The sequence below is a fragment of the Barbus barbus genome, assembly GCF_936440315.1.
Source record: "Barbus barbus genome assembly, chromosome: 15".
NCBI lineage: Eukaryota > Metazoa > Chordata > Actinopteri > Cypriniformes > Cyprinidae > Barbus > Barbus barbus.
This window is the reverse complement of record NC_136743.1, coordinates 18599281-18625160: the sequence shown is the minus strand read 5'-3', so window position 1 is coordinate 18625160 and position 25880 is coordinate 18599281. Positions and strand designations below refer to the sequence as shown.

Below are 25880 nucleotides of genomic sequence, written 5' to 3'. Positions count from 1 at the left end.
TGTTTACTAGACTTTATCCAAGACTTTGTGCACATGTGCCATTAAAAATGACAAAAATGCCACACAAATGTAAAATATGGGGGATAAAATTATGTATTTTAAACAAAAAGCCATGCTTATATTTCAATTTCAAGCAGCACTGCACAGTGTTAATAGTACAGCCGTTTCTCTTATTTGTTGCCATGTACATACAGGTAAGTACCTTGTGTTACCACTCATTTGCCTGTAGGTACAAGATATTTATCATGTAGCCCATGTACCAGGGAAGTACACGTACTGTAAAATAAAGTGCTACCATTATAACAATGGCTCTGATGTAGCACATTTAGTGTTAAACTCTGTCAAAAGATAACAACATGGTGTAACTGTCTAAGAGGAACTGTGTAAGAGGAAGGTTGTAAATCGTACAGTGATGTTGAAGTTCATGAGTAAGCTAATGTAAGTTGCAAATAAACATAAATCACAGGGTCTATAAGAAGGGCATCTAATAATAAGCCTCTCAAACAAAGATGTTTTTGGTTGTAATAATGAGTAATGGAAATTTAATTATAAGATAGTCTGAAAATAATTTCCATATGTGAACTAGATAAGGCTTTTGGACATAAGACGGGTGTGCATGCTTATACAATTAATATTTATATTGTGCTAATAAACATGGTGTGATTCTAGGATTAGTTTCCAGCCTTCCCCCCATGGGAGTCATTTCATTCATTTCAATGAAATCCTCAGGAGACGCTGCCTCCTGTTGGCTCATCTGCTCACATCTATAAACATAATTTTGTTTATGTATTGGAGATCTGGCTGTAATTTTAAACCACGCTTGACCATGCTGAGTTTGGCTAATCGGTCTGCTGTGACATCAGCATGCTCACCGATAGTCAGACACTGAAAATGATATAAGGATAGATACACAAAGGGATGAAGAGAGGGAGAGTTACGAGAACAATTTAACAAGGGATTTGGTAGATAAATAAATGACAGATGTGTTTTAGATGGGAGGTAAGGAAAATGAGATCTCCTTCACCTTTCACTGGGTCTGGTTTCTCTCACTCCATCATTCTTGGGCAAGATTTGACTGTCATCCTAATAGTGATGTCTCTGTTTTTTGAAGCTTCATGACAAATCTGAAATCCACAATATATGAAAACAAAGCAGTTGCTATTGTGGTTGAACTAATGCCAGAATTAATAGAATGTGGTCAGTTTTTACACAGAGCCATTTGTATAGATACATACCGGATTGATGGATGGATGAATAGAAGGCAATTACCTGTTAAAATAAAAAAAATTAAATAAAATACAATATAACGATAAAATAAAAAACGAATTAAATTGCACACTGGTGATAGTGATGATTTGATAAATTAAAAATAATACATAATTTAATAGAAAAATGTATAAGTTTCTCTGACCAGCATATAAATACTTTTATATAAAAAGAAAAGACATACTAAGATCTAATGTAATAAAATTGATCTGTATACTTTCTATGACAATATCCACAATACACTTTCCAAAAACAGCAACAACACTCTTATTGACATTTTCTCTTAAAGGTACATCTTATTCACAATGAGGTACAAGAACTGTGCATGCAAACATGCAGGAGCATTTTCGTGCCAGCAACTATAACTAAACACTATGACAGCTAAAAAGAATTCAGACTAAAAATCCTCTTTAGAAAGACCAATCTCCTAAAAATGCATCTTTTGCAATTGTTTTGATGCGACAAGTGCACAGTTACACGACCCATGTAAATTTTCACATGTAACTACACAATTACACTATAAATCCCTATTATAAAACACACAGCATGACGCACTACTGCTGCACAAGTAAACATACTTTTATGGCTCTCATGTACACAGACACGCAAGCACATGACACGCATAGGGAGGATGCAAAAACAGAATGTCAGACTGTCTAAATCACATTATTTTTTTCCTGGAATAAGGAAGAAGATAAAAATAAAACCTGGTCACTAGAGACCCAAAAGGTCACCGTTCAGCTTTACAGATTATTAAGAGACTGAGAAATCTTGAGCAGCATAATGAGGGCAGGGAAAACAGAAAAACATAACAGATAGATACCAACTCTAATGCTGAAGATTAATGTTGTTGTGCACAAAAAACGGGCCAATGGATGTGGACCATGATTCAAACGAGTCTCCTCAGCAACAACATGAGCTCTGATCGCATCCTTATAAAGTCAACGTCACTTGAGTCAGTAGTTTGGTGAAACACAATCAAACGTCAAAGAGTCCATTTTACTTGCATATTTCTCTCCTGATCGATGTGTATGAAAGAATGGCAATGAAGATACATCATATGCCAAACGGTCACCATGAGCTGCACGGTTTCCCTCACGTTCCTACAGGAATGATGGCAGAGCAGCAACCTGCAGATGATAGAGGTGGTCTGGGTGACAGCCTTTCTGTGCGTGTAGAGCACAGACTCATTGGTTTCTGTGTCTCGTCATAGACGGAGCATCACTCAGCGCTCAGACGGCAGAGAAGTCATCTTGACAGGCAGAAGCACGGCGCGTGGAGGGGCTGCATTTTGTCATCATGGTGATTTGGGAGCTGAAGTTGAGGCCGTTGCTTGCCATCGAGGGCTGCTGGTATTTGGTGTCAGCTCCCAGAAATCTCTGCATGTGCCACCGCCTCCACTTTCGTTTGATCTCAGACTGGACCTGGAGAGTGTGTGTATGTGGTCAGTAAAATATCTATATTTTTCTAAAATTATTTTTGCTAGATAAGGCTTTTTAGGATCATCAGAAATAAATTCAGTCATGTGTTTCCAAACTTTTGACTGGCATGTACAGTTCCCTCTAATACATAAAACTATTAAATTCTGATAATATTACCTCTCCATTTAGAAAACAGTATAGGACAGCAACACAAAATCCCTGAAGAAAAATAAAGAGGACGATCAATTTGAGCTTATGTAAAACAATCTTAAATTCATTTGCAATTGTTGCAATTATAATTTTGCAACAAACACATTTGAAAACAAATGAAAATATTTAAATAATACAAAATAAATAATTTTTATTCTATATCTAATTTCAGTATTTTCTGATCATAATATTTAGATACATTGATGCTGTTCTTATCATAAACTATTTTTAATTATAAGTCGAACATTAATAAAATTAACCATCTTAGTCTACAAAAAGCCATGTTTATATTTCAGTTTCAACTCGTTTGACTTTAGAGAAAGTTGGATTGTAAGTCTTAAGTATTTAAAGGGGTAGTAGGGAAAAATGAAAAATTCTGTCATCATTTACTCACCCTCATGTTTTGTTTTTTTCTTCTGTTGCACACAAAAGAAGATATTTTGATAATGTCTTTATTCTTTTCAATACTGTGGAAGTCAGTGGCTACTGTCACCTGTTTGGTTACCAACATTCTTCAGAATATCTTCTTTTGTGCTCAACAATACAGATTTGGAACATCACGAGTAAATGGTGGCAGAATTTTCATTTTTGGGTGAACTAAGGCCATTTTTGTATATCCTCGTTCAACCTTTTCATCTGGCTGCATAACAAACATGGAGGGAATAAATATCACTGGGCATGTCTGGGGTTGCGGCGTGCTGGCAGATCCCACGGTGAGTCTATTGCTGTGGCCAATCTTAGTATTCTATTGGTATTTAAAGAATCCAAACTAGATAAGCAATGCTTATAGAACAGTACAACCATGGGTAAAAACATATTTCTGTCTCCTGCCGCCTACCTGAAAGGACCCCAGGATCAAGTCAAACACCAGACGTACATAAGACTTGATGTGATGAGGCATGAAGGCAAAGATTATGTAGTTTATCCCAAACAAGGGAATCAAAAGTAGAGTTGATTTTGCCAGTCTCCTGTAAATCAAAAGAAATGGCATATAGAATACATTTGTGTTTATATTGTGCATGTATTTCTGTGGTCTAAAAACTCACTTGTACTGGTGTGACTCATTTCTCCCAATATCCCGGCAACTGATTTTCTGACGAAGTATCCGGATGATACAAATAAAGAGAATGAAGTTCATCTATAAAAACAGCAATAACAGATTAGGCCCCGTCTTAAAGTATTTCATGCACCACCTGCCATATTTGCGGCACGCTACTGTAAAGTCACTCACCAGTATTGTTATCAATGTAGGGGTTTTTATAATCCACCACAGATCGTCGTCAATAAAATCCCAACATCTATCAAAAGAAAATAACAGAAAGAAATGATTAATGGAGCATTTGGGTTCCTAAGTAAAATTCCCAACCATTTCCTGAATAGAGAAATTTATTTTAAGCAATACGAACCATTAAAAAATGTACGAACCATTTAAGACAGACCTATCCTGAACTCCAAGGTGGTTATGTGATGGTTTGTGCTTCTTCAGAAGCCATAAATAAATCACAAATGATTTCAACTTTTGTTTGTTTGGATTACATAATAGTCAAATTTGAGCAGAAAAGCCCAGCAACTACTGGCCACTTTATATTGTGACTCTTTTCAGAGCTGATTGATTTAGTGTCTTGAACTCTTTGTTAAATAATTGTTTAAAAATGTAGAAAATGACTAGGAAAAATATTTCCAGAGCCAAGGCTGCTGAAATGTGGACTCTCACTGTTTGCACAGTCCACTTGAAGATTGAATGCAAAACCAAACAAAGAAATAAATAAGAAAAACGTGGCAATGAAAATGAAATTATCCACATAAATTAGTTTCAAATGTCTCCTTCTATGAGCTCTGCTCTAAATATAGCCTACTGACCTCCATGAAGGCATGTCATTTATCATCAAGAAACAGCCTTCAGCTAAATTTACAGAGTCAGCTATACTGTAGCTATTGGCAAAAGGTGTGTAGAAGACAGAAATTCAACTGAGCTCATAAACACATAAAAATAGTCATATCCTTTACTCTGTTTTAATTGTTGATCTTAGGGAACAGTGGCTACAACAAGCAAAATGAATTTTTATGGCTCCCATGAATGTGTATATAAAAATATTGCAAAGTATCAAAGTGCCGTTCTGCGAACAAGTTGCGTTTACTCACCCAATATCATGTAAATAAGCTTTTGTGATGCTCCAGATTGTTATGAAGACACCTGGAACTCCTGTAACACAAACACACACATATTGACTATGAATATTGTCAATATTTGAATACATACAGCTCTGACATGTTGACAATTTAGAGTCTCTGTCAGAAGACATGTTTCCGGAGATTCCTTATTCCTTATTCCTTATTTAACACAAGGCCCTATTGACTTTAGTGATCAATCTGTCATTCGCATTTGACAGGCGTTTCTCTCCTGCCATGAAGATTTATGAGGCCGATGGGCAATATATCTTAATGCCACTGAGCACATACGCACCCCAGCCAATGAGAATGTACCACCAGAAGTACTTCCTCTCAGAGAAGAAGGATACGGCCAGGAGAGCGTGCAGATACAGACCCTCCACCAGTAACCAGAAGAAACTGGCCATCACGCCATACTGGAAGAAAACCACGGCAGCCTTGCAGCCCACCTATAAAATGCAGAGAGGATTTTGTTTAGAGCTATTATGCACTTGTGTATATTATAACAGGAACTGCGGTCTTGCATGTTTACCATGTACTTAAACAAAGGGAATGCCTTTGCGCTGGTGTGTTGCATGCGCTAGGCACTAGAAAACATTGTGCAATACTTCTAAAGAGGGGCATTATAAAGAGCGTAAACATATAAAGAATTGCTGTATGCTGGTCTGTTAATGTTTGACGCTCTTGTAGTGCACTGACTGTTCAAAAATGTCCTTATTATCACCTAGAAGTGTTTCATAATTATTGCAACAATCACACAGCCCTAAACAATCTTTATAAGGAATGATCTCTAATAAATAGCGAATCCATTTGAATTAATGACAATATCTAACTAAGCCTAAATAATCTACAGGCCGTTTAAATGTCAAACATGTTTTTGTGACCTTGCAAAGGTGTTTACAGAGGGGATACCGCGCCATCATGAGTGTTTGAGCACCCTGTTGTTGTGACAGATCTGACATATTCTGTTGGCCGACAGCTGCGTCCAGACGGCCCAAAACACTCAGACCCAGATGAAGAGTGTTTATACAGGAAAACACACAGAGAACACATTACTAAACCTTTACACACACAGGCCATCAAAGCTTTCTAATAACCAAATAGACTCGCTTTAATTAACAAAATGTCATTGTTTTACAATTATTAAAAAACTTGAACACTACATATGATATTAATAACTATGAAAATGGCACTAAGCAAGATGAACATGACCATGATGTTGGGTAAACACAACGTCGGCCATATCCGGATGAGGGAGGTCATTTACAAACTCTTCAAAGATCTTGAAGGACTGCTCAAACACTGCTATGCCTGGCCACAAAATGAGATTAAAGAGCACTTTTCCAAACACCATTTAAAGAGCAAACCTTTTGACAAAACAGAGCAAGTTTACTAACGACAATTTATCAATTGTGGAGATGATGCTGTTTGTTTCTTGTCAGGGGAAAAAATTACATGACGCGATTACATTCAGCTAAGAAAGTAGTAATAAAGTAAAATGCAACCAAATACAGTGTAAAAAGGTTTTGTCAGGTATAACCTAAAGAACGTGCTTTATGTGGTTTTATTCCAGTAAAAAATTTGATGTACTATCACTGAATCAACCTGACTATGTTAGGTTACACCAACAACAGTCATTTTGTAATTTTAGTTCAAGTAAAACTGCCTGTTAATATGTTTTACAGTGTACCAGGAAATGTAATCGTAAATATAACTTGACTGCTACATTTTATTATATGTCTGTCTGGAATACTTCATTCTGATTGGTCAGTGGCAGATGTCAGCAGTTGGGTTTTCAACAGTCATTCATTTTCTTCATAGGGGAATTTATTTTTAATGATCAATTTATATAGTTAAAGACAGACCTACTGTGTGCTATGAGGTTGTTGATATGCTTCTTCTGAAGCCAACAGGCCACATTATACTGCATTAACCAATTTTTTTTAATCATGTTTTACTCTGGAATTCCTGGTATCAACTACATTACCCATGATTCTGCAAAGAAATCTCCACCAATCAGAGATTGGTGCCAAAAAAAACCCTCTTCAATGCCCAACCACTTTCATGAACCACTTAAACAAGTCAGCCCTTGTGTCCAAATTTGCCTAGAAAAACAGTGTGTGAAAGAGTAGTATGTTTGAATTCATAGTATTCATAAAAAACATGATGCGAAAAGTTTACAAATGACTTAGTACTTCCGCAAGATTCTGAAGTGTGCATCCAATATATACTGTATATGTGTGTGTAACATATATACATTACAGTATTAATGTTACTGTGATATTGTTGCAGCGTCTTGTTGCTAGGAAGACTGTATTGGACATTGTGATGTTTTCTCAGTGAAAGCTTTAAGATAATATAAAGTAAACGTAAGATTAAGTAAATAATAATAATAATAATTAATTATTATAAAACGTATAATAATAATTAATATATATGTACAGTCAGCCAGTCATTATCGCAATTATACCCAATGACTGTAAATTATCCTTACTTAAAAACCACTTACAAATCCAGAGTGGCAGTCATCAGGTTCCTCCACCTCATACAGGACTACATCCTTCATAATTACAGCCACAGCCTTCAGTATAAAGGACATGAACAGGTGAATGTGGATGTAGTTCCTTGTGCAGTGGAGTTTTCTTAGACGCAAAGATAAAAAAGACAAAGCAAGTTGTTTTAGCATAATAAATGATACGCAAAAACACAATAATCCATGTGCTGATGGCTACATAATAGGCTCTGCATTTACTTTATATACAGTAGAGTAGACAATGCATTATAATGCACGACAAGGCAATTAATTAAATTTCCATATTATTACTATCTACGCTCAAGAGAGTGTGCATACAGTGTTGTTCATTCATATATGCTGTTCATGTTGAGATGAGAGCCACTCATTCTGTCTTCTGTGCTTGTCTTCTACCCTTCAAAGAGGCATAGGAAACTCATATGCTGTGTTTGAAAGCTTAAATATACCAAGACTCTCAAGATTTGTGTTCCTGTTTAATTAAGTGTGATGCAAGCCAAAAGAGGAAGCGTTTCAATACACTTGAGATGTGGCTTGACCTCTGAGGTCACTGAGGGGAACATCCACTGTTTGAGATGTTGTGCAATAACGGATTCTGTGTATAACTCTATCAAACGCCTGAATCTGTGCTCTTTCGCAATGCACATTGTTAAATCTGATATAAAACGAGCCATTTTGAACGAGGTCATCTGGCTTGACACCAGTATGATTTAGCAGAACATTGATTCGCTGCTAGGTAACAAAACTATCAAATGGGAGTTATTTGGGAGTTTCCTCTATGTGAGAAAAGCAAAAGCTATAAAGAGCCAAAGTCCTGTCCTATAACACAAATCAGTAGTGTGTTTTGAGTTGTATGGAGAATTTACCTGAAAAAGCACAGAATGATGATGGCGATGATGAGGGATATAAGAGACACAGTGTGACCAATAGTGTATCCAATTCTCACAGAGCCCAGGAATTCACCCTTAAAGGAAAGAAAGAGTGAATGACTGTTAACTAAACTCAGAAACACACTAATGATGATTGTGTAGAACTGAATCAGAACTACAAAATCAGTCTTGATTTGTTTTGGATATTTTAATTATGCTTACTTTGATTAGATTTGCAATACACCATTAGGTGGTGAACAGTGGCCAAGTGACTAATTATTCAAAAGAAAGACCTTCTCAGAAAGTGTGCAATTTCGGATGCAGCCATTGTCTTTATGAGTGAGTCATTGAATCATTTACTTTACCGATTAGAGCAGATTCTGCTTTGTAACAGCTTTGTAATATTGTGTCTAAATTGTGAGCAACTCAATTTTAAATTTTAGTCTGAAAATATCCACAAGGCTGTTATTACGGAAGAACAACAGTATGCTGTTGCTCATGTGATATTATTTCAGCAAACTGAGGTTAAGAGCCAGATTAACTAAACAGGGCAAATTAGCCTAAGACTGCAATATCATAATAATGCTGATGGGAGTGGAAAGTGATTAAAGAACACAGATGCAGCCAGATAATCATTTCCATATGACTAATGCAGTGCAAAAGCAGCGCAAATTAGCAGCTATCGTAGCTAAGTCAAGAGCAGAACGGGTTAAGACATGACGAGATTGGCGACCAGTAAACTGACAAGCGCACACCGTAATAAATCACGCTGCATAATTTATCAATACTCTCCCCTCCTGTAAATTTTGCATCTGAAATAGAAACTCCTACAAATGCACATTGATTAAGATCAGCCACAAAAATAACTGTCTATGCCTTTTCATTGCTAATTTTTCTACTGTCTTTAATAAATTCCGACAGTAGTTATTAAATGCCAAAAGAGATATTGTGCTGGAACAAACGGTTAGTAATTCTAGGCCTAAGTGTCTTAACCTTATTTGATTGTTGGATTATTTGGTACCTGTGAAAATATATGTTATTATTGTTTAGGTGCCAATCAAAACAGAGCAAAAATACACACCACGTTTCCATCCTCTGTGATATTGGGGTCATAGCCACAGTTATATGCAACGACAACTGGGTTTATTTCTGTCCAGCCATTGGCAGTACAGCTCTTCGATATGTTTCCTGCAAAGTGCAAAAGGACAATCAATACTTAGGTCAAAACAGAGAGAAATGTGTGTTAGACCACAGGATTCGATCACAGCCTCATTCCTCCAATAATCACTGCTACTCAGAAACACTTAAAACACAGCCAAAGATGAGGCTGGCGATTACTGCAAAACAAGCAAAAGAAATGAGCACTTCATGGATCTCAAGCGGCCAATGAATTAATCAACAGGAAATCACTTATATCTACATTCACTGGAAAACTTGGAACGTCTTATCTTATTTTTTGCATATTGCAACAACATTTTGTGATTTAATTTATTTTAACAGAATTATCTGACATTTTTGGAACATTTTCCTTGCAATTTATGAAAGCAGATTTCAGCGGCTGATTACTGTGGAGAATCTACTCAGGCCTGGAGGACTTCAAACCGAATGGGGCTGATTTCTGCACCCAGCCTGTTTTTGTGACGTAAAGAGTAGACAAGCTCATCATCAAGTAATCATTCCCTGCAAAGTGGAGGAGGAAAAATAACAGATGTACTCCTGTCTGTCTTATCGCTGCCTGAAATACCAGCTGGAAAATCCTTTTACTCACTGGACACATTATGACGTTCCCATAATGACCCTTTAGATCCTCCTCTCACTTTTCTGCGCTACATGCAATGTCCATGTCACGCTTATCAAATTCATGACCTTTCTGCCATACGGTTGAGGCCAGGTTTTTTGAGGGTTGATGTCACAACAGAAGATGAATAGAAAGGAATGGAATTTTAAAAAACACCACCTCCCAAAATATTCCCAGAATTACGAGGCAAGGATTATAAATTTGTCTCTGACTTAACCAAGTATTGAAATGTCATGCAGATGTCTCACTCGGCATTAGGAAATATTCTGTTTACTATCAATGAAATGAAACAAAATGAAATGCTATTTTAATGTACGGTTAGTGACTGGTTGTATTTTTCTCTAACAAATTCCCAGAGGATGATTTGCCTCACAATTAGAGAGATGAGTCATGAATAAAATATCAACTTCTTCACACCCTGAACCTTGTCTTCCTTGGGGAACATAAGGCCATCAAAGAAGGTAGGCATAAACCTCTAGAGAACACAACAGGCTCTACTTATGGACAGTGAAACACAACAGCGCAGGGATTGATGTAAATCTACTGTACATTAATTAGACCAGAATGCTTGTAAGGAAATGTCACAAAATCCGCTAGCAACTAACTACAAAATCCTCTAATAAGCAGCATTTCGTACAGTGGAATTTACATACGAATAGGGAATCCGATTTTTTCGCCTTCGTTTTTTTAACCATACACAGCTTCAATGATTAATTGACAGACCGTTCTAAAAGCAATAAAACTGCATCAAAGATTGCAAAATGAATGTGTACATGAATGAGCACCAACAGAACCCCCTTCCATCTGTCCATCACGACCTTTAAACATGTTATCATGAACAGAGAAGCTTATTTTTTATCATTTTTGAAGTTAAATACCAGCCCCACATCCAATTAAAACAGCTCTGTGGGAAGCAAGATGGAAAATACATCACTGCAAAACATAGACAAAATTTTGAAACGTTTGATATGCATTTGGCAAGTTGTGGCGGTGATCAACTCGCTCAGATGGGACGGCTTGAAAACCTCATTATCACTGTGCCAGCTGTATGTGTAGCTGACGATGTTTACTTCTGAGAACGAAAAATCTACATTTAGACAAAGTGAGGATTGAGGACATTCAGAGAACAGGAATACATAAAACATGAGCTAGTGCTAACTAACAAACAGATTATAGTCAAATACACTCAAGTAAAAACTGCTCCTGCTCAACTCATAGCATCCCCAGACCACAAAATCCTTCGATGACTCAATTTATTTTATTGACTGTCATTCAGCATATTTTTCCATTAAAAACACACAAGACATTGTCTGTGTAATCTCAAGCACCAGGACAGATAAGCTACTGCTGCTAGAGTCTGGATTTGTTTTCAGTGAGGGATTGTCAGAAGAATGCTTTCATCATCCCGAAAAACAAGACAATGAGGATTGTCAGTGCCATGTATGAAGATGTGGACCGAACATGAGAGCTAATCAACCCGCTGTTATGTTATTTCAGAGCGTGCCTTTGAATAGGTCTTCTGCATCTAAGCATGCAGAGATATACGCTGGGCCTCAGGTTAAAGCTCGCCCCTGTGAGAATGTACACAAGATTCCCTCCAGTCTGAGAGGAGAGGATAGGGGTTCTGGTAGTTTTGGTTCTTGAACAAGTGTTGATAGTAGCATGACTTGTATAAACATGAATCAGACTGGGCTTTTGTTAAAGCTCTTTGAGCAAAGTGTTATTACAGCAGCTTTCTGCAATGAAGGTGGGTGTGTAGGTGTGTCCTTCTCTTTCAAACACAAGCTGCTTGACGTATTATGACAGCGGCTCTAAAAGTGGAACTGCTGTCTGTGAGAAGTCGCAAGAATGTGGGTAATTAAAGGAATATTCAGGGTTCAATACAAGTTAAGCTTAATCAACAGCATTTGTGGAACACCTCCAAAAATAATTTAGTTTCCTCCCTTGTTTTGTTAAAAAAGGAGGATACATTGAGATACTTACAATAGAAGTGAATGGGGCCAATTTTTGGAGGGTTTAAAAGCAGAAATGTGAATGTAATTCTTTTGTTAAAAGTTTGAGCTGTAAAGCTCGGTTTGGGGTTTTAAGGTTTTGTAAGGGCGTAGAATTAAGGGGGGACACCAGGGACACGCCCCTACCAATATCCAGCGACCACCAAATTGTCCCTAACAATAATTTTGATCAAACAATTAAATATATATATATGTTTTTGTATTTTTGGATGCATCTGAAATATGTCATACCATTGATATTACCTAAGAAGTTAAAAGTAAATACATTAGGAAGCTGCACACATTTAATACATGGACGGAGTAAAGGTCATTGCACACGGAGTCCGAAATTTTCACATGCGTTTTTCCGTTTTTTCCGTATTCCCCATCCTTTGCTATCAAAATGCATGCTATGGTTGCGAAAACACAGAAAATCCAACCTGATCCAAAAATTTTTTGACGAACGAAAGTTTCGAAGGCAGTGTGCAAACGTGATTGACACAACGTGAGGTCGTAATTGTTTTTTAACGTGCGAAAATTTCAGATGAAAATTTCGGACTCAGTGTGCAGTGACCTTAAGTATAGGTCGCACACCAGAGGAGAAGCACAGCCGATATTTAGAACAACTCACAGGTATTGCACCCAGTTCACAGCAGTCCAAAACAGTTCAAATAAAAGTTCACTTCAGGAATGAACAAAGTTGTGTCAATGAATTTAAAATACGGTGTTTGACAAAACAGAACAAACGGAAAAAAACGTGATCTATGGCTATTAGCTCTCTATATAAACCATATATAGCCTACGGACAGTGACGATGAAGTCATTATGTTGGCTACTTTAACAATAATTTGGGACAAATATAATGTGATTTTATAATAAACTATGTGAGTGATGCTCTGTGGTGTGACAGAATTTGAAACAGCATCCTGGATCGCCGCGGACAGTCTTTAACTTTAGCTATGTTGTTAAACTTAATGTGCAAACTGTTAGCTAAAATAATATTAAAATAAAAAACACTTAAATAAGAGAGTGTGGTTTATCTGTCAATCAGATGCTCATGAAAGTTTCGTTACTACAGCAATAGTAGAGTTTTCTTTCAGAAACCTGGGTCCAATTCAATTAAAATGAAAATAAAGTTATGTGTGATTAAGACTCCCAGCGCTCTGATGCTGCGGTAATGTTGTTTGTTCACAAAATCAAAATTGTGTAATTATAAAACAAAGCCTATAACATGAAAAAACCCTCGGTTTATGAATTACGAAATTTGAATATGTTTGGGGGGGCATTTGAATATGTCTACTCGTCCCCACCGATGTCAAAAGCAAACCTACGCCCTTGGTTTATAGTCTTGCCATGTGATGAAGTCACAAAAGGAAGACAAAAATAGCACATAGTATTTATGTCTTATCTGTAAAGTTTTGAAACAGTATTGTAATGTGTTATGCTCAGGGTTTTTATTTTTTAACTGAAACTAAAACTATTAAATTGTCTTTTATATTTGAAATAAAGCTGAAATATAAATAGACAAAAAACTTAGAAAATCAGAAATTAGCATTGGCTAATAACAGAAATTTATTTTAAACAAGTTTAAATTGAAGTACTAAAATTACTAATTAAAAACTACTATAATTAAATGACTAATTTTAATGAAAAACTGAAATAAATAGAAATATAATATTATATCAAAATATATATATTATATATAATACAAAGCTATCAATATTAAAAATAAAATGACAAAAGCACATAATAAAATTATTAAAACCGTAAAATTTGAATAAAAATCATTCTAATTCAACATATCAATAAATCTCAAATCAGATTGCCCCCATTCACTTCTATTGTGACTCACTGTAGCCCATTCGAAATTATTATTATTAATGTTTTTGGGGGGTAATCAACAGGACACAAATATCAGAACCTGGAACTTTCCTTTAAGGTGTTTACCTTTGCTTGCAAGCATAAAAGGTAGCATTGAACAGCTTTGGCTTGGTAAACTTTACTTTCTGAACATTTACATGAGGTGTGCTCATGAGGTCACTGCGCTATTGACAGTGTGTTTGACTGAAGCATGAAAGTGAAGTCTGAGTTATGAGCAAAGAAACTCTGAACAGTTGAGAAGATTAATGACTGTATGTTTGCTGTAAAGCTCCTGGGTAAAAAGTTCACATGTGTTAGGACACTAGAAGCTCCACCCAAAATAAATTTATGACATGTCACTGGATCTGTGTGCAGCCAAGTTTCGTAACACTTGTTTTCCTTTCCATGCTCCTATAAAAATGAATTGCTTCTTGATTAGTCCATAACACAAGACCTGGTAGATTCTTTTGAATCTATAATCTGATGCTACCACGGGACAGATTAAACATCAAGGAAAGAATTTTACTCCTGCTGGATAATACAGGAACAGCAGGAATACCGGGAGTCAGATTTAATCTTCAGGCTTGATTACACAAAACATCATTGCTATTAGTAAAGAGCCATAAATTTATATTTCTACACACAAAATGTATTCAGTATTTTGCTTGATAGGTGTATTTAAACCATATTTTTCTAAAATAAATGGCACTTTGTTTGATATTTTGTTGTATACCACAAATAGATTCAAGTGTGGATAACGTAATTTTTAGAGCCACTATACATCTGGTTGAGCTACAAACAGACATAAGGAGACTCTACACAATACAGAAAGCTTTGATGGACAAAACTGAGCAGGCCATTAAAAGAAGTGAATACAGGCTTTCCAAAAGCAATCCAATCCAACTTACTGTTGCATAACTTTTGCATAGTTCTGTTGAAATCAACATAATCGTAGTGATCACTAATGCAACATAAACACCAGTGTGTAGCTGTAGGAACCATTCTAGCTAAAATCATCAACATTCACTGTTGAATATCTTTTAAACACTCTTTCTGGGCAATAAACATGGAGAGTTTCTGGGAAATCGGTGCTAAGGAAAACAAATATTTCCTTTGATTGGTCCAGAAAGCCTAAATCTGTTCGCTATAAATTAATGAGGATTTTTGTGTCCACTGGGTCCAAGCATGTCCTTTGTTCTTCCCTCTGGTTCATAAATTGTTCCATCAACAGGTTTGTTATATATGTCTTTGTCTCCCCTAAAATCCAACTCAACATTCCCAGTCAGTTGGTTATCAGTTTTTTCCCCATCACATGATCAAGTCGGTCCACCCCCAATCTAATATATGCAGGTCTTTTCCCAATCACATCTGGCCTGTATCACAGCTCACCAAAGGCTATCTCCCGCGTGAACTCCATAAGCACATGAGGAAGATAAATCCACTGCATTTCACCCTGTACCATCTAAATCCCTCAATCCATGTTTTGGATTTCTTCCAGAAAGCACTCTCTCAGAGCACTCAGAGTTTCACATGAAAGGCATGCCCCTTTCAGCAAGACACAGAAATGACCTGGAAGCCATTAGATGTGTGTAAACAGTTCATAAGATGAAAATTATGGTCGTAAATCAAAGCTGAAATTCTGACAGAAATCACAAGTGAGTGGAAGGTCATGCAAATAAATAAATTCAAATTCTGAATCATCCATATGGAGATCCTATAAAGAAAAAATGCAGACACTTTCTATAAAAGAAAGTCAATGTGTCACAGCCAGGGCTGCATTAACACCGTAAGGGGCCCCTGGGCTTTACCTCTTGAGGGACCCTTCATCAACGAGAACTACATTCTACGTTCACTCAATCTTGATAATCACAAAGGAGTAATAAATGTCATTAACAAAACATCCAAACAGAAAGGTCTGTCATATAAAATATACACAAATATCACTGCATGAACTACACATATGCACATAGTCGGACATATTTTACACAGATAGGCTAACTAATTGTGTTAACGTTGGTTAAATTTATTATGAACTAACATTAAGTCAGGAACAGTGCAGGAAGGTAAATTAGTGAAGGTAAATGTAGCCTACACCTTCACAAAGCAGTCTGTGCACTTCTGATTTACCTTAACAAATATGTCTTTCTGCTTGTGGATCTTCGCTTTTTTTTAAAATCACTAATTTCAATTTTTAATGCAATAACTAATCAATGAAACCTTTGTAACGAACTGCAGTAGCAAAGTTTTTAACTGTTTACCATCAAAGCCATTGCCATTGTATTTTAGCCTTTTTAATTAGGCCTGCAATTAAGGCCAACAGCTGGACAATAAGGACTGCCCGATCAGATGGCCTGGTGCCATTTGTAAGCCTTGCCAACTTAAACATTCAAAAGAGTTTAAAGCATTAAAGGGCAAGAAGACTTCATCGACTTCAAATGGCCGTAGCTCAGTCATTTTTCGTCATATATCATTTTGAAGGTCTTTTAATAGAGAATGTGAAAATAAAAAATAACTTATTTTTGAAAATTTGCTCATTGTGACTTATTTTGCCAAAACACAATCTTCAGTTGCCTCAGGATTTGATTATGATTAGGATGCATCACAATGCATCTTTTCCTCCAATTATTTAATTACCATAGTTAATGCATCATCAAAATAAAGCTCTTTTTGTTATTTTACCTTTGTAATTTAAAAAAATAAAAACAAAGATGCTAATTAAAAAAACAGTAGAGCAAATACAAAATAGGCCTATGACAAAATTGAATTAACAGTCCTTTACTTTTTTCCATTTTACATATAATTTACAGAAGCATTTAAGTAAGAATAATACAGAAATTGAATAATCAAATGTAAGTGTAATCATTGCATAATCTTTAGTGTATTAATTACAATTAATAAAGCTACAAAAGTTATTCAGTCAAGAGCAGTGAGTAATTTACTCTTTTCTTTCGTTGTTTGAGGTGTATATTAAGATCTAAATCACAAATCTAATCTAATGTGACACATCAGATTTTTTCCACAACTGTTTATGTTCACTTCCATGGCTGTAGTGTGTAGTCACTAACTAACTACTGCAAGCTCAACTATGTTAAGATAGAAAAGTAGTTCATTATTAGACTAATAACCTACTGTATCTTACTACTGATAGCATATGACCTACCTTCCATGATCTGCATCGGCATCTTCTCCTAGCCCAGCGTTAATATGCTTTGAGCGACGGAATGTTTGGCAATTTTTCTCTTTTCTGAATGGCTGAAACTTCTCATGCAGCACTTGCGACATTCAAAGCAAACTGATAAAGCGTCATTTTAAGGGAACAGTCAACTCCTTATAAAATGCAGTTACAATATTTTCCAGCATCACCGGGGCCCCCCTCAGTCTGGGGCCCTGGGCTTAAGCCCAGGTAAACCCATGCATTAATGCGGCCCTGGTCACAGCTACTTTTTGGAGCTCAACCAAAAGTGCTGTATTTTTCACAATGATGTGTCATCACAGAAATGGACCCTACATTACATGGATGCCACTGCTGCTTTTAAAGTAGGATCACTTTGAAAACCTTATTGATCCACACAGTCATTTTCACTTACAATTTCACAGTTATTGAGCAACCCGACCTCATGAAATACTTTCATTGGTGTTCTTGCTTCAAACTTAACAGCCGTAGTCAGTCCTCAGTTCCTACGGAAATTTTATATCAACTTCTAAAGTCAAAAATGACTCCTTTTACTCATCTGCATGCTTGAAGGGGAAAAGGGAAATGTAAGAGTCAAATCAAAATAAAAATTATTACAGAAAATATACAAATAAAAGCTGATACATTAACTTTATGACAAAAGGCATTTTTTTCAATTCCCTAGATGGTTACATGCACTAAAATAAATCGAGGTAAGGCTTCATTTTAATGACATCTGGCATGATATGAGTGCTCATGTTTAAACCTGTCCATCAAAGGTCTGTATGACTGACAGTTCCATTGGACAGTCTAATAGAAAAGAGAGGTCAGCAGTGATCCAGATGACTGCAAGCTAGTAATATTATGCTGAAAGCAGTTTAGTTATTCGGCAGTCAGCAAATAGTACATCAGTAAGTCAAGGACTGAAATGGACATTCACTCATGCAGCAATGCATGTATGAATGAAACCACTGAATGAAACAACCCCCACTTTATATGAGCATATATTTTGTATATATATATATATATATATTTATATTGCCATAAGTATTTCATGCTCACCAAGGCTGCATTTATTTGTTAAAAATACTGTTAAAACAGAAATATTTTGAAATATTTGTACAATTTAAAATGACTGTTTTTTATTTTAATGTATTTTAAAATGTAATTTATTCCTGTGATGGCAAAGCTGATTTTCAGCATCATTACTCCAGACTTCGGTGTCACATGATCCTTCAGAAATCATTCTAACATGCTAAGTTGATGATGAATTATTACTACCCACTTATTAATTTGAATCTTATCATTATTAATGCTGAAAACATTTGTGCTGCTTAAGCTTTTTGTGGAAACTGTGATACATTTTTTCATGATTTTCATGATTTTTGATGAATAGAACATTTTAAAATAACCTTTATTTGAAATAGAAATCTTGTGTAACATTATAATTTTCTTTACTGTTACTTTTGATCAAACTACAATTTGTGTGTGTGTGTGTGTAGTAATGGAATAAAACCCATATTAAAGCAGATTTACATTAAAACAACTTTTTCTAATGTAATACAGTATATATATATATATATATATATATATATATATATATGTGTGTGTGTGTGTGTGTGTGCATGCGTGCGTGTGTGTGTGTGTGTGTGTGTGTGTACAAAAAAGATAATGTCATGTCTGCTACTTAGCATCCATAACAAGTACAGCTTCCTTGATTTCATGTTCAGTTGCTAAATATAAAGCTAACCCTGATTAGCCAAAAACAACCACAAAAGGCTTACTAAACACTATTAAAAGTTACCCATGGCTTTCCTCGTTTGAATAAATTACAGCGGTCATGAATTCTCAGCAAATAATTGGCCCATGGGGCTCTTCCCACAGAAAGTCTCATGAATACAGTTTGTGTGTCAATGTCTCTGCTAAATTACAGCTGCAGGTCCCAATAGCACAGACAATCTTTCTCTTTTCTCCAGAGTTATCAAAGACTAATCAGAAGAACTCAGAAGAAGGCTATGAGAACAATGTGACATTGGTTATGATGCTAATTCAGTAGTGACATTTGCTTTCTCTGAAAGCAAGTCCCCACAGGGATTGTTGAATATAGCGGCTTTAAAAGACTTTATCAATAATATTAGAAGTGGAGTACAGTGAAAACACAAGGATAAAAACAGGTTTATTAGAAAACATTTAGCATCATCTTATGTATTAAAAAAAAGATATTGACAGACCTCTCTGATCACTGACATGGCTGAAGTAATTCGGACAGGGGATGGTGACCAACTCCCCAATCCCAGCTGATGGCCAGCATGCTAGATCCCATTCACCTGTGCAACCTTAAAAAAAAAAGTGAAGAAAAACTGATTAGGAGATAGAATACTGATAAGATATCTAAAAGGATACAGGCATCTAATCACGCTATTGGTGATGAAGTCTAGATTGTCTCTTTAGTCAGTGGATACAGGCCTTTACAATTATTTTGGCTCTTGACACATCAAACGTTCATTACATCCTCCTAAGGCCAATTCACACAGTACTGACAGACACAGACAGATGGCAACAGACATGTTCGTCTGATTTTGTAGAATGCAATAAATAAAAAAATAAAGTTGTGATGTAACATAAGTAGTGACTGATCTCTTCTTTCGTATTATGACAAACATCCAAAAGAAACAGACAACAAAATAATCCATCTATTCGTGAGCTGTTGACTGGATGAACGCATATTTGATATAGTGAGCTTGCAGTCAATTGTAAGAAAGGGTCTGGTTTAAGCAGACCAAATATTTGGAGAAGTTCAGCATATGTCAGAAAGTTATCTGTGACCTTACTGGAAAATCGAATCATTACATTTTGATTCAAAACGATATTTAATAAAAGAAACATTTGTATGAATGAATCGTTCACAATGAGAAAAATAACATGCATTTAGATAATAGATAAAGTGAATTTTCCTTTCATGCCTATTTTAAAGGGGTTGCACCATACTAACTTAATTCTGCGTTTAATTCTTTACTCAATTTTTTTTTTTTAAATCCAACTGATATTAAAGATTCTATAACAGGCTGTGCTACATGACAAAGAAAAACCAATCATCCACAATGCCATGAAAGAGCACTTTATCAAAGTTCATCTCACAGTTTGAGAAACCAATTTGCATATTGGTCTAAGATATATTACTCAGGGGAGATTTGTGATTGAGATTTAAATCTCAGGAAACACAAATGACAACACATAACTTCGACACACTAGCCCATAGATAATCAGACCTTAAACTCACAGCTAACCAGCTTTTTTAATTGCTTTGTCGGAACAAAATCAATATTAGATTAGGCTGGAATAGGCAGTGTTTCGGTTTAATGAGGTACAGTACATGCCTAATGGCACTGAAGCTCTTAAAGTCCACTTATAATTTACTCATTCTAGCTTTTTTCACACACACAAATCACACAAATCCCTGTGAATGATTCCAGTTATTAAGGTGCCCCAATATGTGATGTGTTATTAGAATTTGTAATTAAATATGTGTTATCATAACTCATTTGTGGTTATTGTCCGCCTTGCCAGTAATGAACAGTCAAGATAAAACTTGATATCATTGTTGACCTCCTTTTCATGTTTCTCATTATCACAGCAGAATCCGACTTTAATATTAAAGTGAAAAAGGCTATTTATATAATTTCAGTTATTTTTTTAAATAAGCATCATTAGTTGGAAATGGCTCTACAAGACTTAATCACAAGCATTGTGACAGTGTGCGAATCTGAACTGAACTAAATTCTGTGAGTAGGCTAGCACATGGATGTGCTCTCAGACCATCTGATGCACTACCTAAACAATGATGGAAAATAATTCACAAAAAGCCTGAATCTACTTGCCACAAGCAAAACTAACCTGCTGAGGCACTGCACTGAAACACTACTGATTTAATCATACAGATAACAACAGTAAAAGCACTGCTGTTGTGAAGATCGCACTTCACAGAATGACATTTCTGCCTAATTAACCAGCATGCCTTTGTAACCTCTTCCAAAACCTGATCAGACAAACAAACACAAAACAACAATTATCTGCCCAATTTATCCACAGTTATGAGAAGAGATGTTTGAGCTGACTGCAGCCTGTGGGAAGAAATGAGGGGGAAATATTGACACTTTTGCAGATATGCAGATAAGCAGCTATATTTTTGCACATTTAAGATCTTAAAACACTCAAAATGTTGCTCTTGCAGTATTAGCCCAACCTCATAATCCACATTTTTATGGTGCTCTGTGTTTACAGCAGGTCTACTCCTGTATGGAGTATGCTGCTATGTTTGATGGAGAGACCACATTTAAAACCAAGGCCTTTAGCATTAAAACCACAGAACTTGTAAAAATGTTAATTGGTTAACTGTAAATTACTTTACCACATAAGGTGAAAAATTGTACGTTTTAACATAAAACAAAAACTGTCAAATTATTTATTATTATAGCAAAGTATGGTGAGAAATTGTAAAAAGTCAGATTTTAAAAAGATAGATTTTATATAAATATTTTTGTTTATTTTATATTTCTGTTAGTGATGTGCATTTTCTGTTATTTAGTTAAATTTTGTTGCATTATTTTAATTTCATGTGCATTTTTTGTCTTTGTGTGTATGACTCTGTGCACAGTCTACATACAAGTACTGGCCATGTTTTATGGATAGTTAACTTACAACGAACTCTAATTCATCATGAGATGAATGAAAGATAATGCCAACCCCTCAGAGGACTTCGGAGGATGCCAATGCTCAGACAACACACAGAATTACCAAATTTTGCCATAAGTCAAACATATTAAGGTTCTGCAATATATAAATATATTGTGGAAACTTAAATTCCTGTAGAGCTGCTTTGCAACGATTTGTATCGTAAAAAGCGCTATACAAGTAAACTTGAATAGAATTGAATTGAATTGAGTTCGAGTCTCAGGCCGGCAGGGATTGTAGGTGGGGGGAGTGAATGTCCAGCGCTCTCTCCACCCTCAATACCACGACTGAGGTGCCCTTGAGCAAGGCACCGAACCCCCAACTGCTCCCCGGGCGCCGCAGCATAAATGGCTGCCCACTGCTCCGGGTTGGAGCAATAGATGTTATGAGTCCTGTCTAGTGTCTGTGTTCACTGGTGTGTGTGTGCACTTTGGATGGGTTAAATTTAAATGCAGAGCACGAATTCCGAGTATGGGTCACCATACTTGGCAGTATGTCACTTCACTTCACTTCACTTCACTTTCTATTATACCACCTGTATTATTATTGTGGTTATCAGTGCATGTTAAGGAAAAAACAAAGTTCCTTTAGACAAGACATTTCACTCAACGGCCATCTTTTGAAATGCCTCTCGGGCAGCTATTTCAGTCATGCAAATACAACTCCTTCAGTTGCATGTTTAGGCACCATGCAAACTATAACAGCTGCAGTGATGTGAACACTTTACCAATTAGAGACTGGCTCTTTTATTTAAATGACAAGATTTTCTGCCATTTTCTCCTGTTCATAATCTGATTCAAATCTGATTTTGGTATATTAACATCATATCACTTGAAATTCAACAAATGTTTGTAAAATATACAAACACTAACATGCCATACTGCAATACCTGAAACAATGCCACTATATTTTCATAGTGAATATCCGGCAACCAGCTGTCGCTTTTTTTACCATGTATTTAACAGGATATTTTTTACAGTGTATAAAATCAATATACAGAAATCATTGTATCTTAATATGCATACAGCTGTCATATAGTGATTATATGCACTGTTCATACCTGACGTGATGTTTTCCAGCTTAGACAAACATTCTCTTTTCTCCGCTTCCAGCTCCCACATGACCTCACACATCTGGACAGACAGCATCTGTTTAAATCAATAACACAATCACAAGATTCTGACAAGAGGTCCGTTTTACTTGCAATAGAACATTATCTTCATTTTTGACGTTTCAGAGAACATTACATCACATTTCTGAATAGCAACAGACCGTTGATCACATTACAAGCTGAACATAATTACTGTTTGAAGAGAACGAAGTGAACTGGTTGCATATGTGACACTGACTCTCCCTTTTCCTGAGTGTCATGGAGATTTGATGAAGGGTAGGACAATTCATGTTGTTCCTTCGCAATTTAACAAGCGTAGAATATGTACCTGCACTGTACAGAGCTCTTAATAATGTCTCCTTTCACCTCTGTCAATCCCTAAAGGACTAACCTCCGGACATCTATAAGTTGGAAGAATTCACAACATAAATGATTTGTCTTAAAGCTGTCTCTCTGCAGCTGTATCCAACTTTCCTTAAAAATGTAGGCTGTATTATATAAGAAAACGCTCTCATGGATTCCTCCATAGAGCACCAGAGGACAGTGAGATTTATGGCAGGTACTCTGGCAGATGAGGCCATTGAGAGGTGGCATCAATCAAAGTTTCACTGCAGAGCTATGGTTACTCCCAAACCTATCCATATGTTTACAGAAAGTATGACCATGGGTCAAACGTTACTCTGGTACCTGAACAGTCAGGATGTGTGATCTACTGCAGTGTTTTACAACTTGTTTTGCACGGCAATAGCCCCATAAATAAGGCTCATGGGCGCCTTCTCCAACATTGGACCTGAAATGTGTCCCCTTTCATTTGTATTATGCTGAATATCATGTTATTATGATCAATTTTATTCAAATCACTTCTACACAAAACACAATCTAAATCGTTCTACATACTGACAGATGTACTGGACCAATCTTCAAACATCCTGAGATATGTGCCATTCAGTGTATCTTTTAGCTCAAGTGTAATGTTGTATGTTATGTCAGCTAAAAGAACAAGTTCTCTATGTGCCCAGGGCAAACAATAGCATTCTTTTGACCATATATTGTACTGCGTGGGGTGACATCTTCAGTCAATTCAGTTGCATGGTAAGCTGGACTTTATAGAGACATGAGTCACTACTGTCTGTAGTGAGGATGGAGCTGTGATCAAGGACAGTGCTGACAGGCACAGGGATGAACAGAGAAGAAATTGAGGGTTGTTACCTTGGCGTCACAATAAGAGAAGAAATCATTATTTTCATTATTTCAAATAGCATGTATAACAATATGACAACCAGTTTAGATGGTAAACACATGCTGTACATTTGAAAATAGAGGAATCTTCCCATGGTAATACTGTGAATGCATGCTGTTTGTACTAGCAATATCAGTTGGGAGCACTAAACCTGAAGGATTTATACTGACTGATTTCCCAGGTTAACCTGCAGGAATAACCAGATTCCATCAGCAACACAAAGTTTTAAAAAATGTGATGTGTGCATCATAAATGTAATGATGAAAATGCATTACAAAGCATTATTTTAACATTTTGGCATGTTTTAAAATGTTGTGTAATCCTAAATAAGTATTTAAGTTTTACGTTTTACATCTGGCTAGAGCTAAGGAAATTTGAATGAATTCAATAAACAACTCTATACTCATTTTGATGGAAATGCTGTTTACAGAAGATGCTTTCTTTTTAAATGGACCTTAAATGGCAATTCAAACTGTTTCAAGTAAAATGCACCGACCACTAAACGTATTTGCATTAACTATAGCCTATCATCTCCTCAATGGCATATCTTATTTAAATGTATAAATCAGCTTTATTAATACCGCTGACTAGTCTATCCTTTATCAAAATGTCAGAGAAAATTTCAGTGCATAAGAGAAGCTCTCTAATCCACATAATTATGTCCTGTCTACCTAGTTTTTAATGAATGTGATTCATTTATGACGGATTATGTAGGAGTTTAAATTGATTGCGTTCTTACCCAAGCTAACGGCAAGCCAATGAAATACTTCAGTCTCATGAAATGTACAATTTAATTCGGTTCCGTTACAAAATTCTGCTCAGAAAACTCAGCAGCAGCAGTAGGTCTGAGACAGAAGAGAAAAAGAGCAGCAGTTTACTAAGGCTCATATATCGAAGTCTGTTATTTTGTCTGCACAATTTAACGTGGCTTCAGATTTGAAAAGCAAAAATCTGCAATGAAAAGAAGAAAAAATAAAACGCAACTTTATATCCATGGACTTGACGATTTGTTTGAGGACTAGGTGTGTTACCTACTTGAGAGCTTTTCTTTCGTCGATGACTAATTACATGGGAAACTGGATAAAATGATAAAGTGTTGCTACTCACAGGTCCTAACGAGCAGGTTAGGTATAAAATCAGCATTCGTTTAGACATATCCATTCCAGCCGATTCAGTAGATGCCCGAGAGCGCTTCGCAAAAGCACCGACGCACAGAGACAAGTTGACGGCAGAAAAGTAACTGACAAAGAATCCGAAGCGCGTCAGGCAACTATGCGCTCCGGTGCGCGCGGGTTCACCAGCAGTCCTTCGCCGCCAAACCTGTCCATGTTTCTCCCTTAAATCACCTCATTCATAAACGACTCTGTAATGATGCGAATCCATTCACGACAGGCGTATCCATGAACCACGTAGACACATGACACGCGCGAGGTGGACTGTCTACCACTTCCTAAAAGCGCACTTCCAAAGTAGTGTGTGCTAGTCTACAGTAGCAGAAGCACAGCCCTGAAT

General features: G+C 36.3%; 1 protein-coding gene across 1 annotated transcript; it reads right to left on the bottom strand.

Annotated features, from left to right (window-relative positions):
* Positions 1-1350: 1350 nt before the first annotated feature.
* On the bottom strand, positions 1351-25880 carry LOC306881650 (vasoactive intestinal polypeptide receptor-like). The gene is made up of 13 exons (XM_079435830.1): positions 25476-25880; positions 23078-23165; positions 19518-19622; positions 9547-9653; positions 8463-8560; positions 7576-7708; positions 5362-5515; positions 5040-5100; positions 4129-4195; positions 3944-4035; positions 3736-3865; positions 2865-2906; positions 1351-2690 (listed from the first exon to the last, which is right to left on the bottom strand). The coding sequence occupies exons 1-13, from the start codon at positions 25527-25529 to the stop codon at positions 2499-2501; spliced, it is 1323 nt and encodes a 440-aa protein (XP_079291956.1). The 5' UTR covers positions 25530-25880; the 3' UTR covers positions 1351-2498.

Bases quoted from the DNA above. Each gene is read 5' to 3' on its own strand.
- LOC306881650 (XM_079435830.1), bottom strand. From the start codon at position 25,529: ATGGATATGTCTAAACGAATGCTGATTTTATACCTAACCTGCTCGTTA. The intron at 7,709-8,462 runs GTAAATTCTCCA...TTTGCGTCTAAG, and splicing joins ATCATTCTGTGCTTTTTCAG to AAAACTCCACTGCACAAGGA. The intron at 2,691-2,864 runs GTAATATTATCA...CACACTCTCCAG, and splicing joins ACTGTTTTCTAAATGGAGAG to GTCCAGTCTGAGATCAAACG.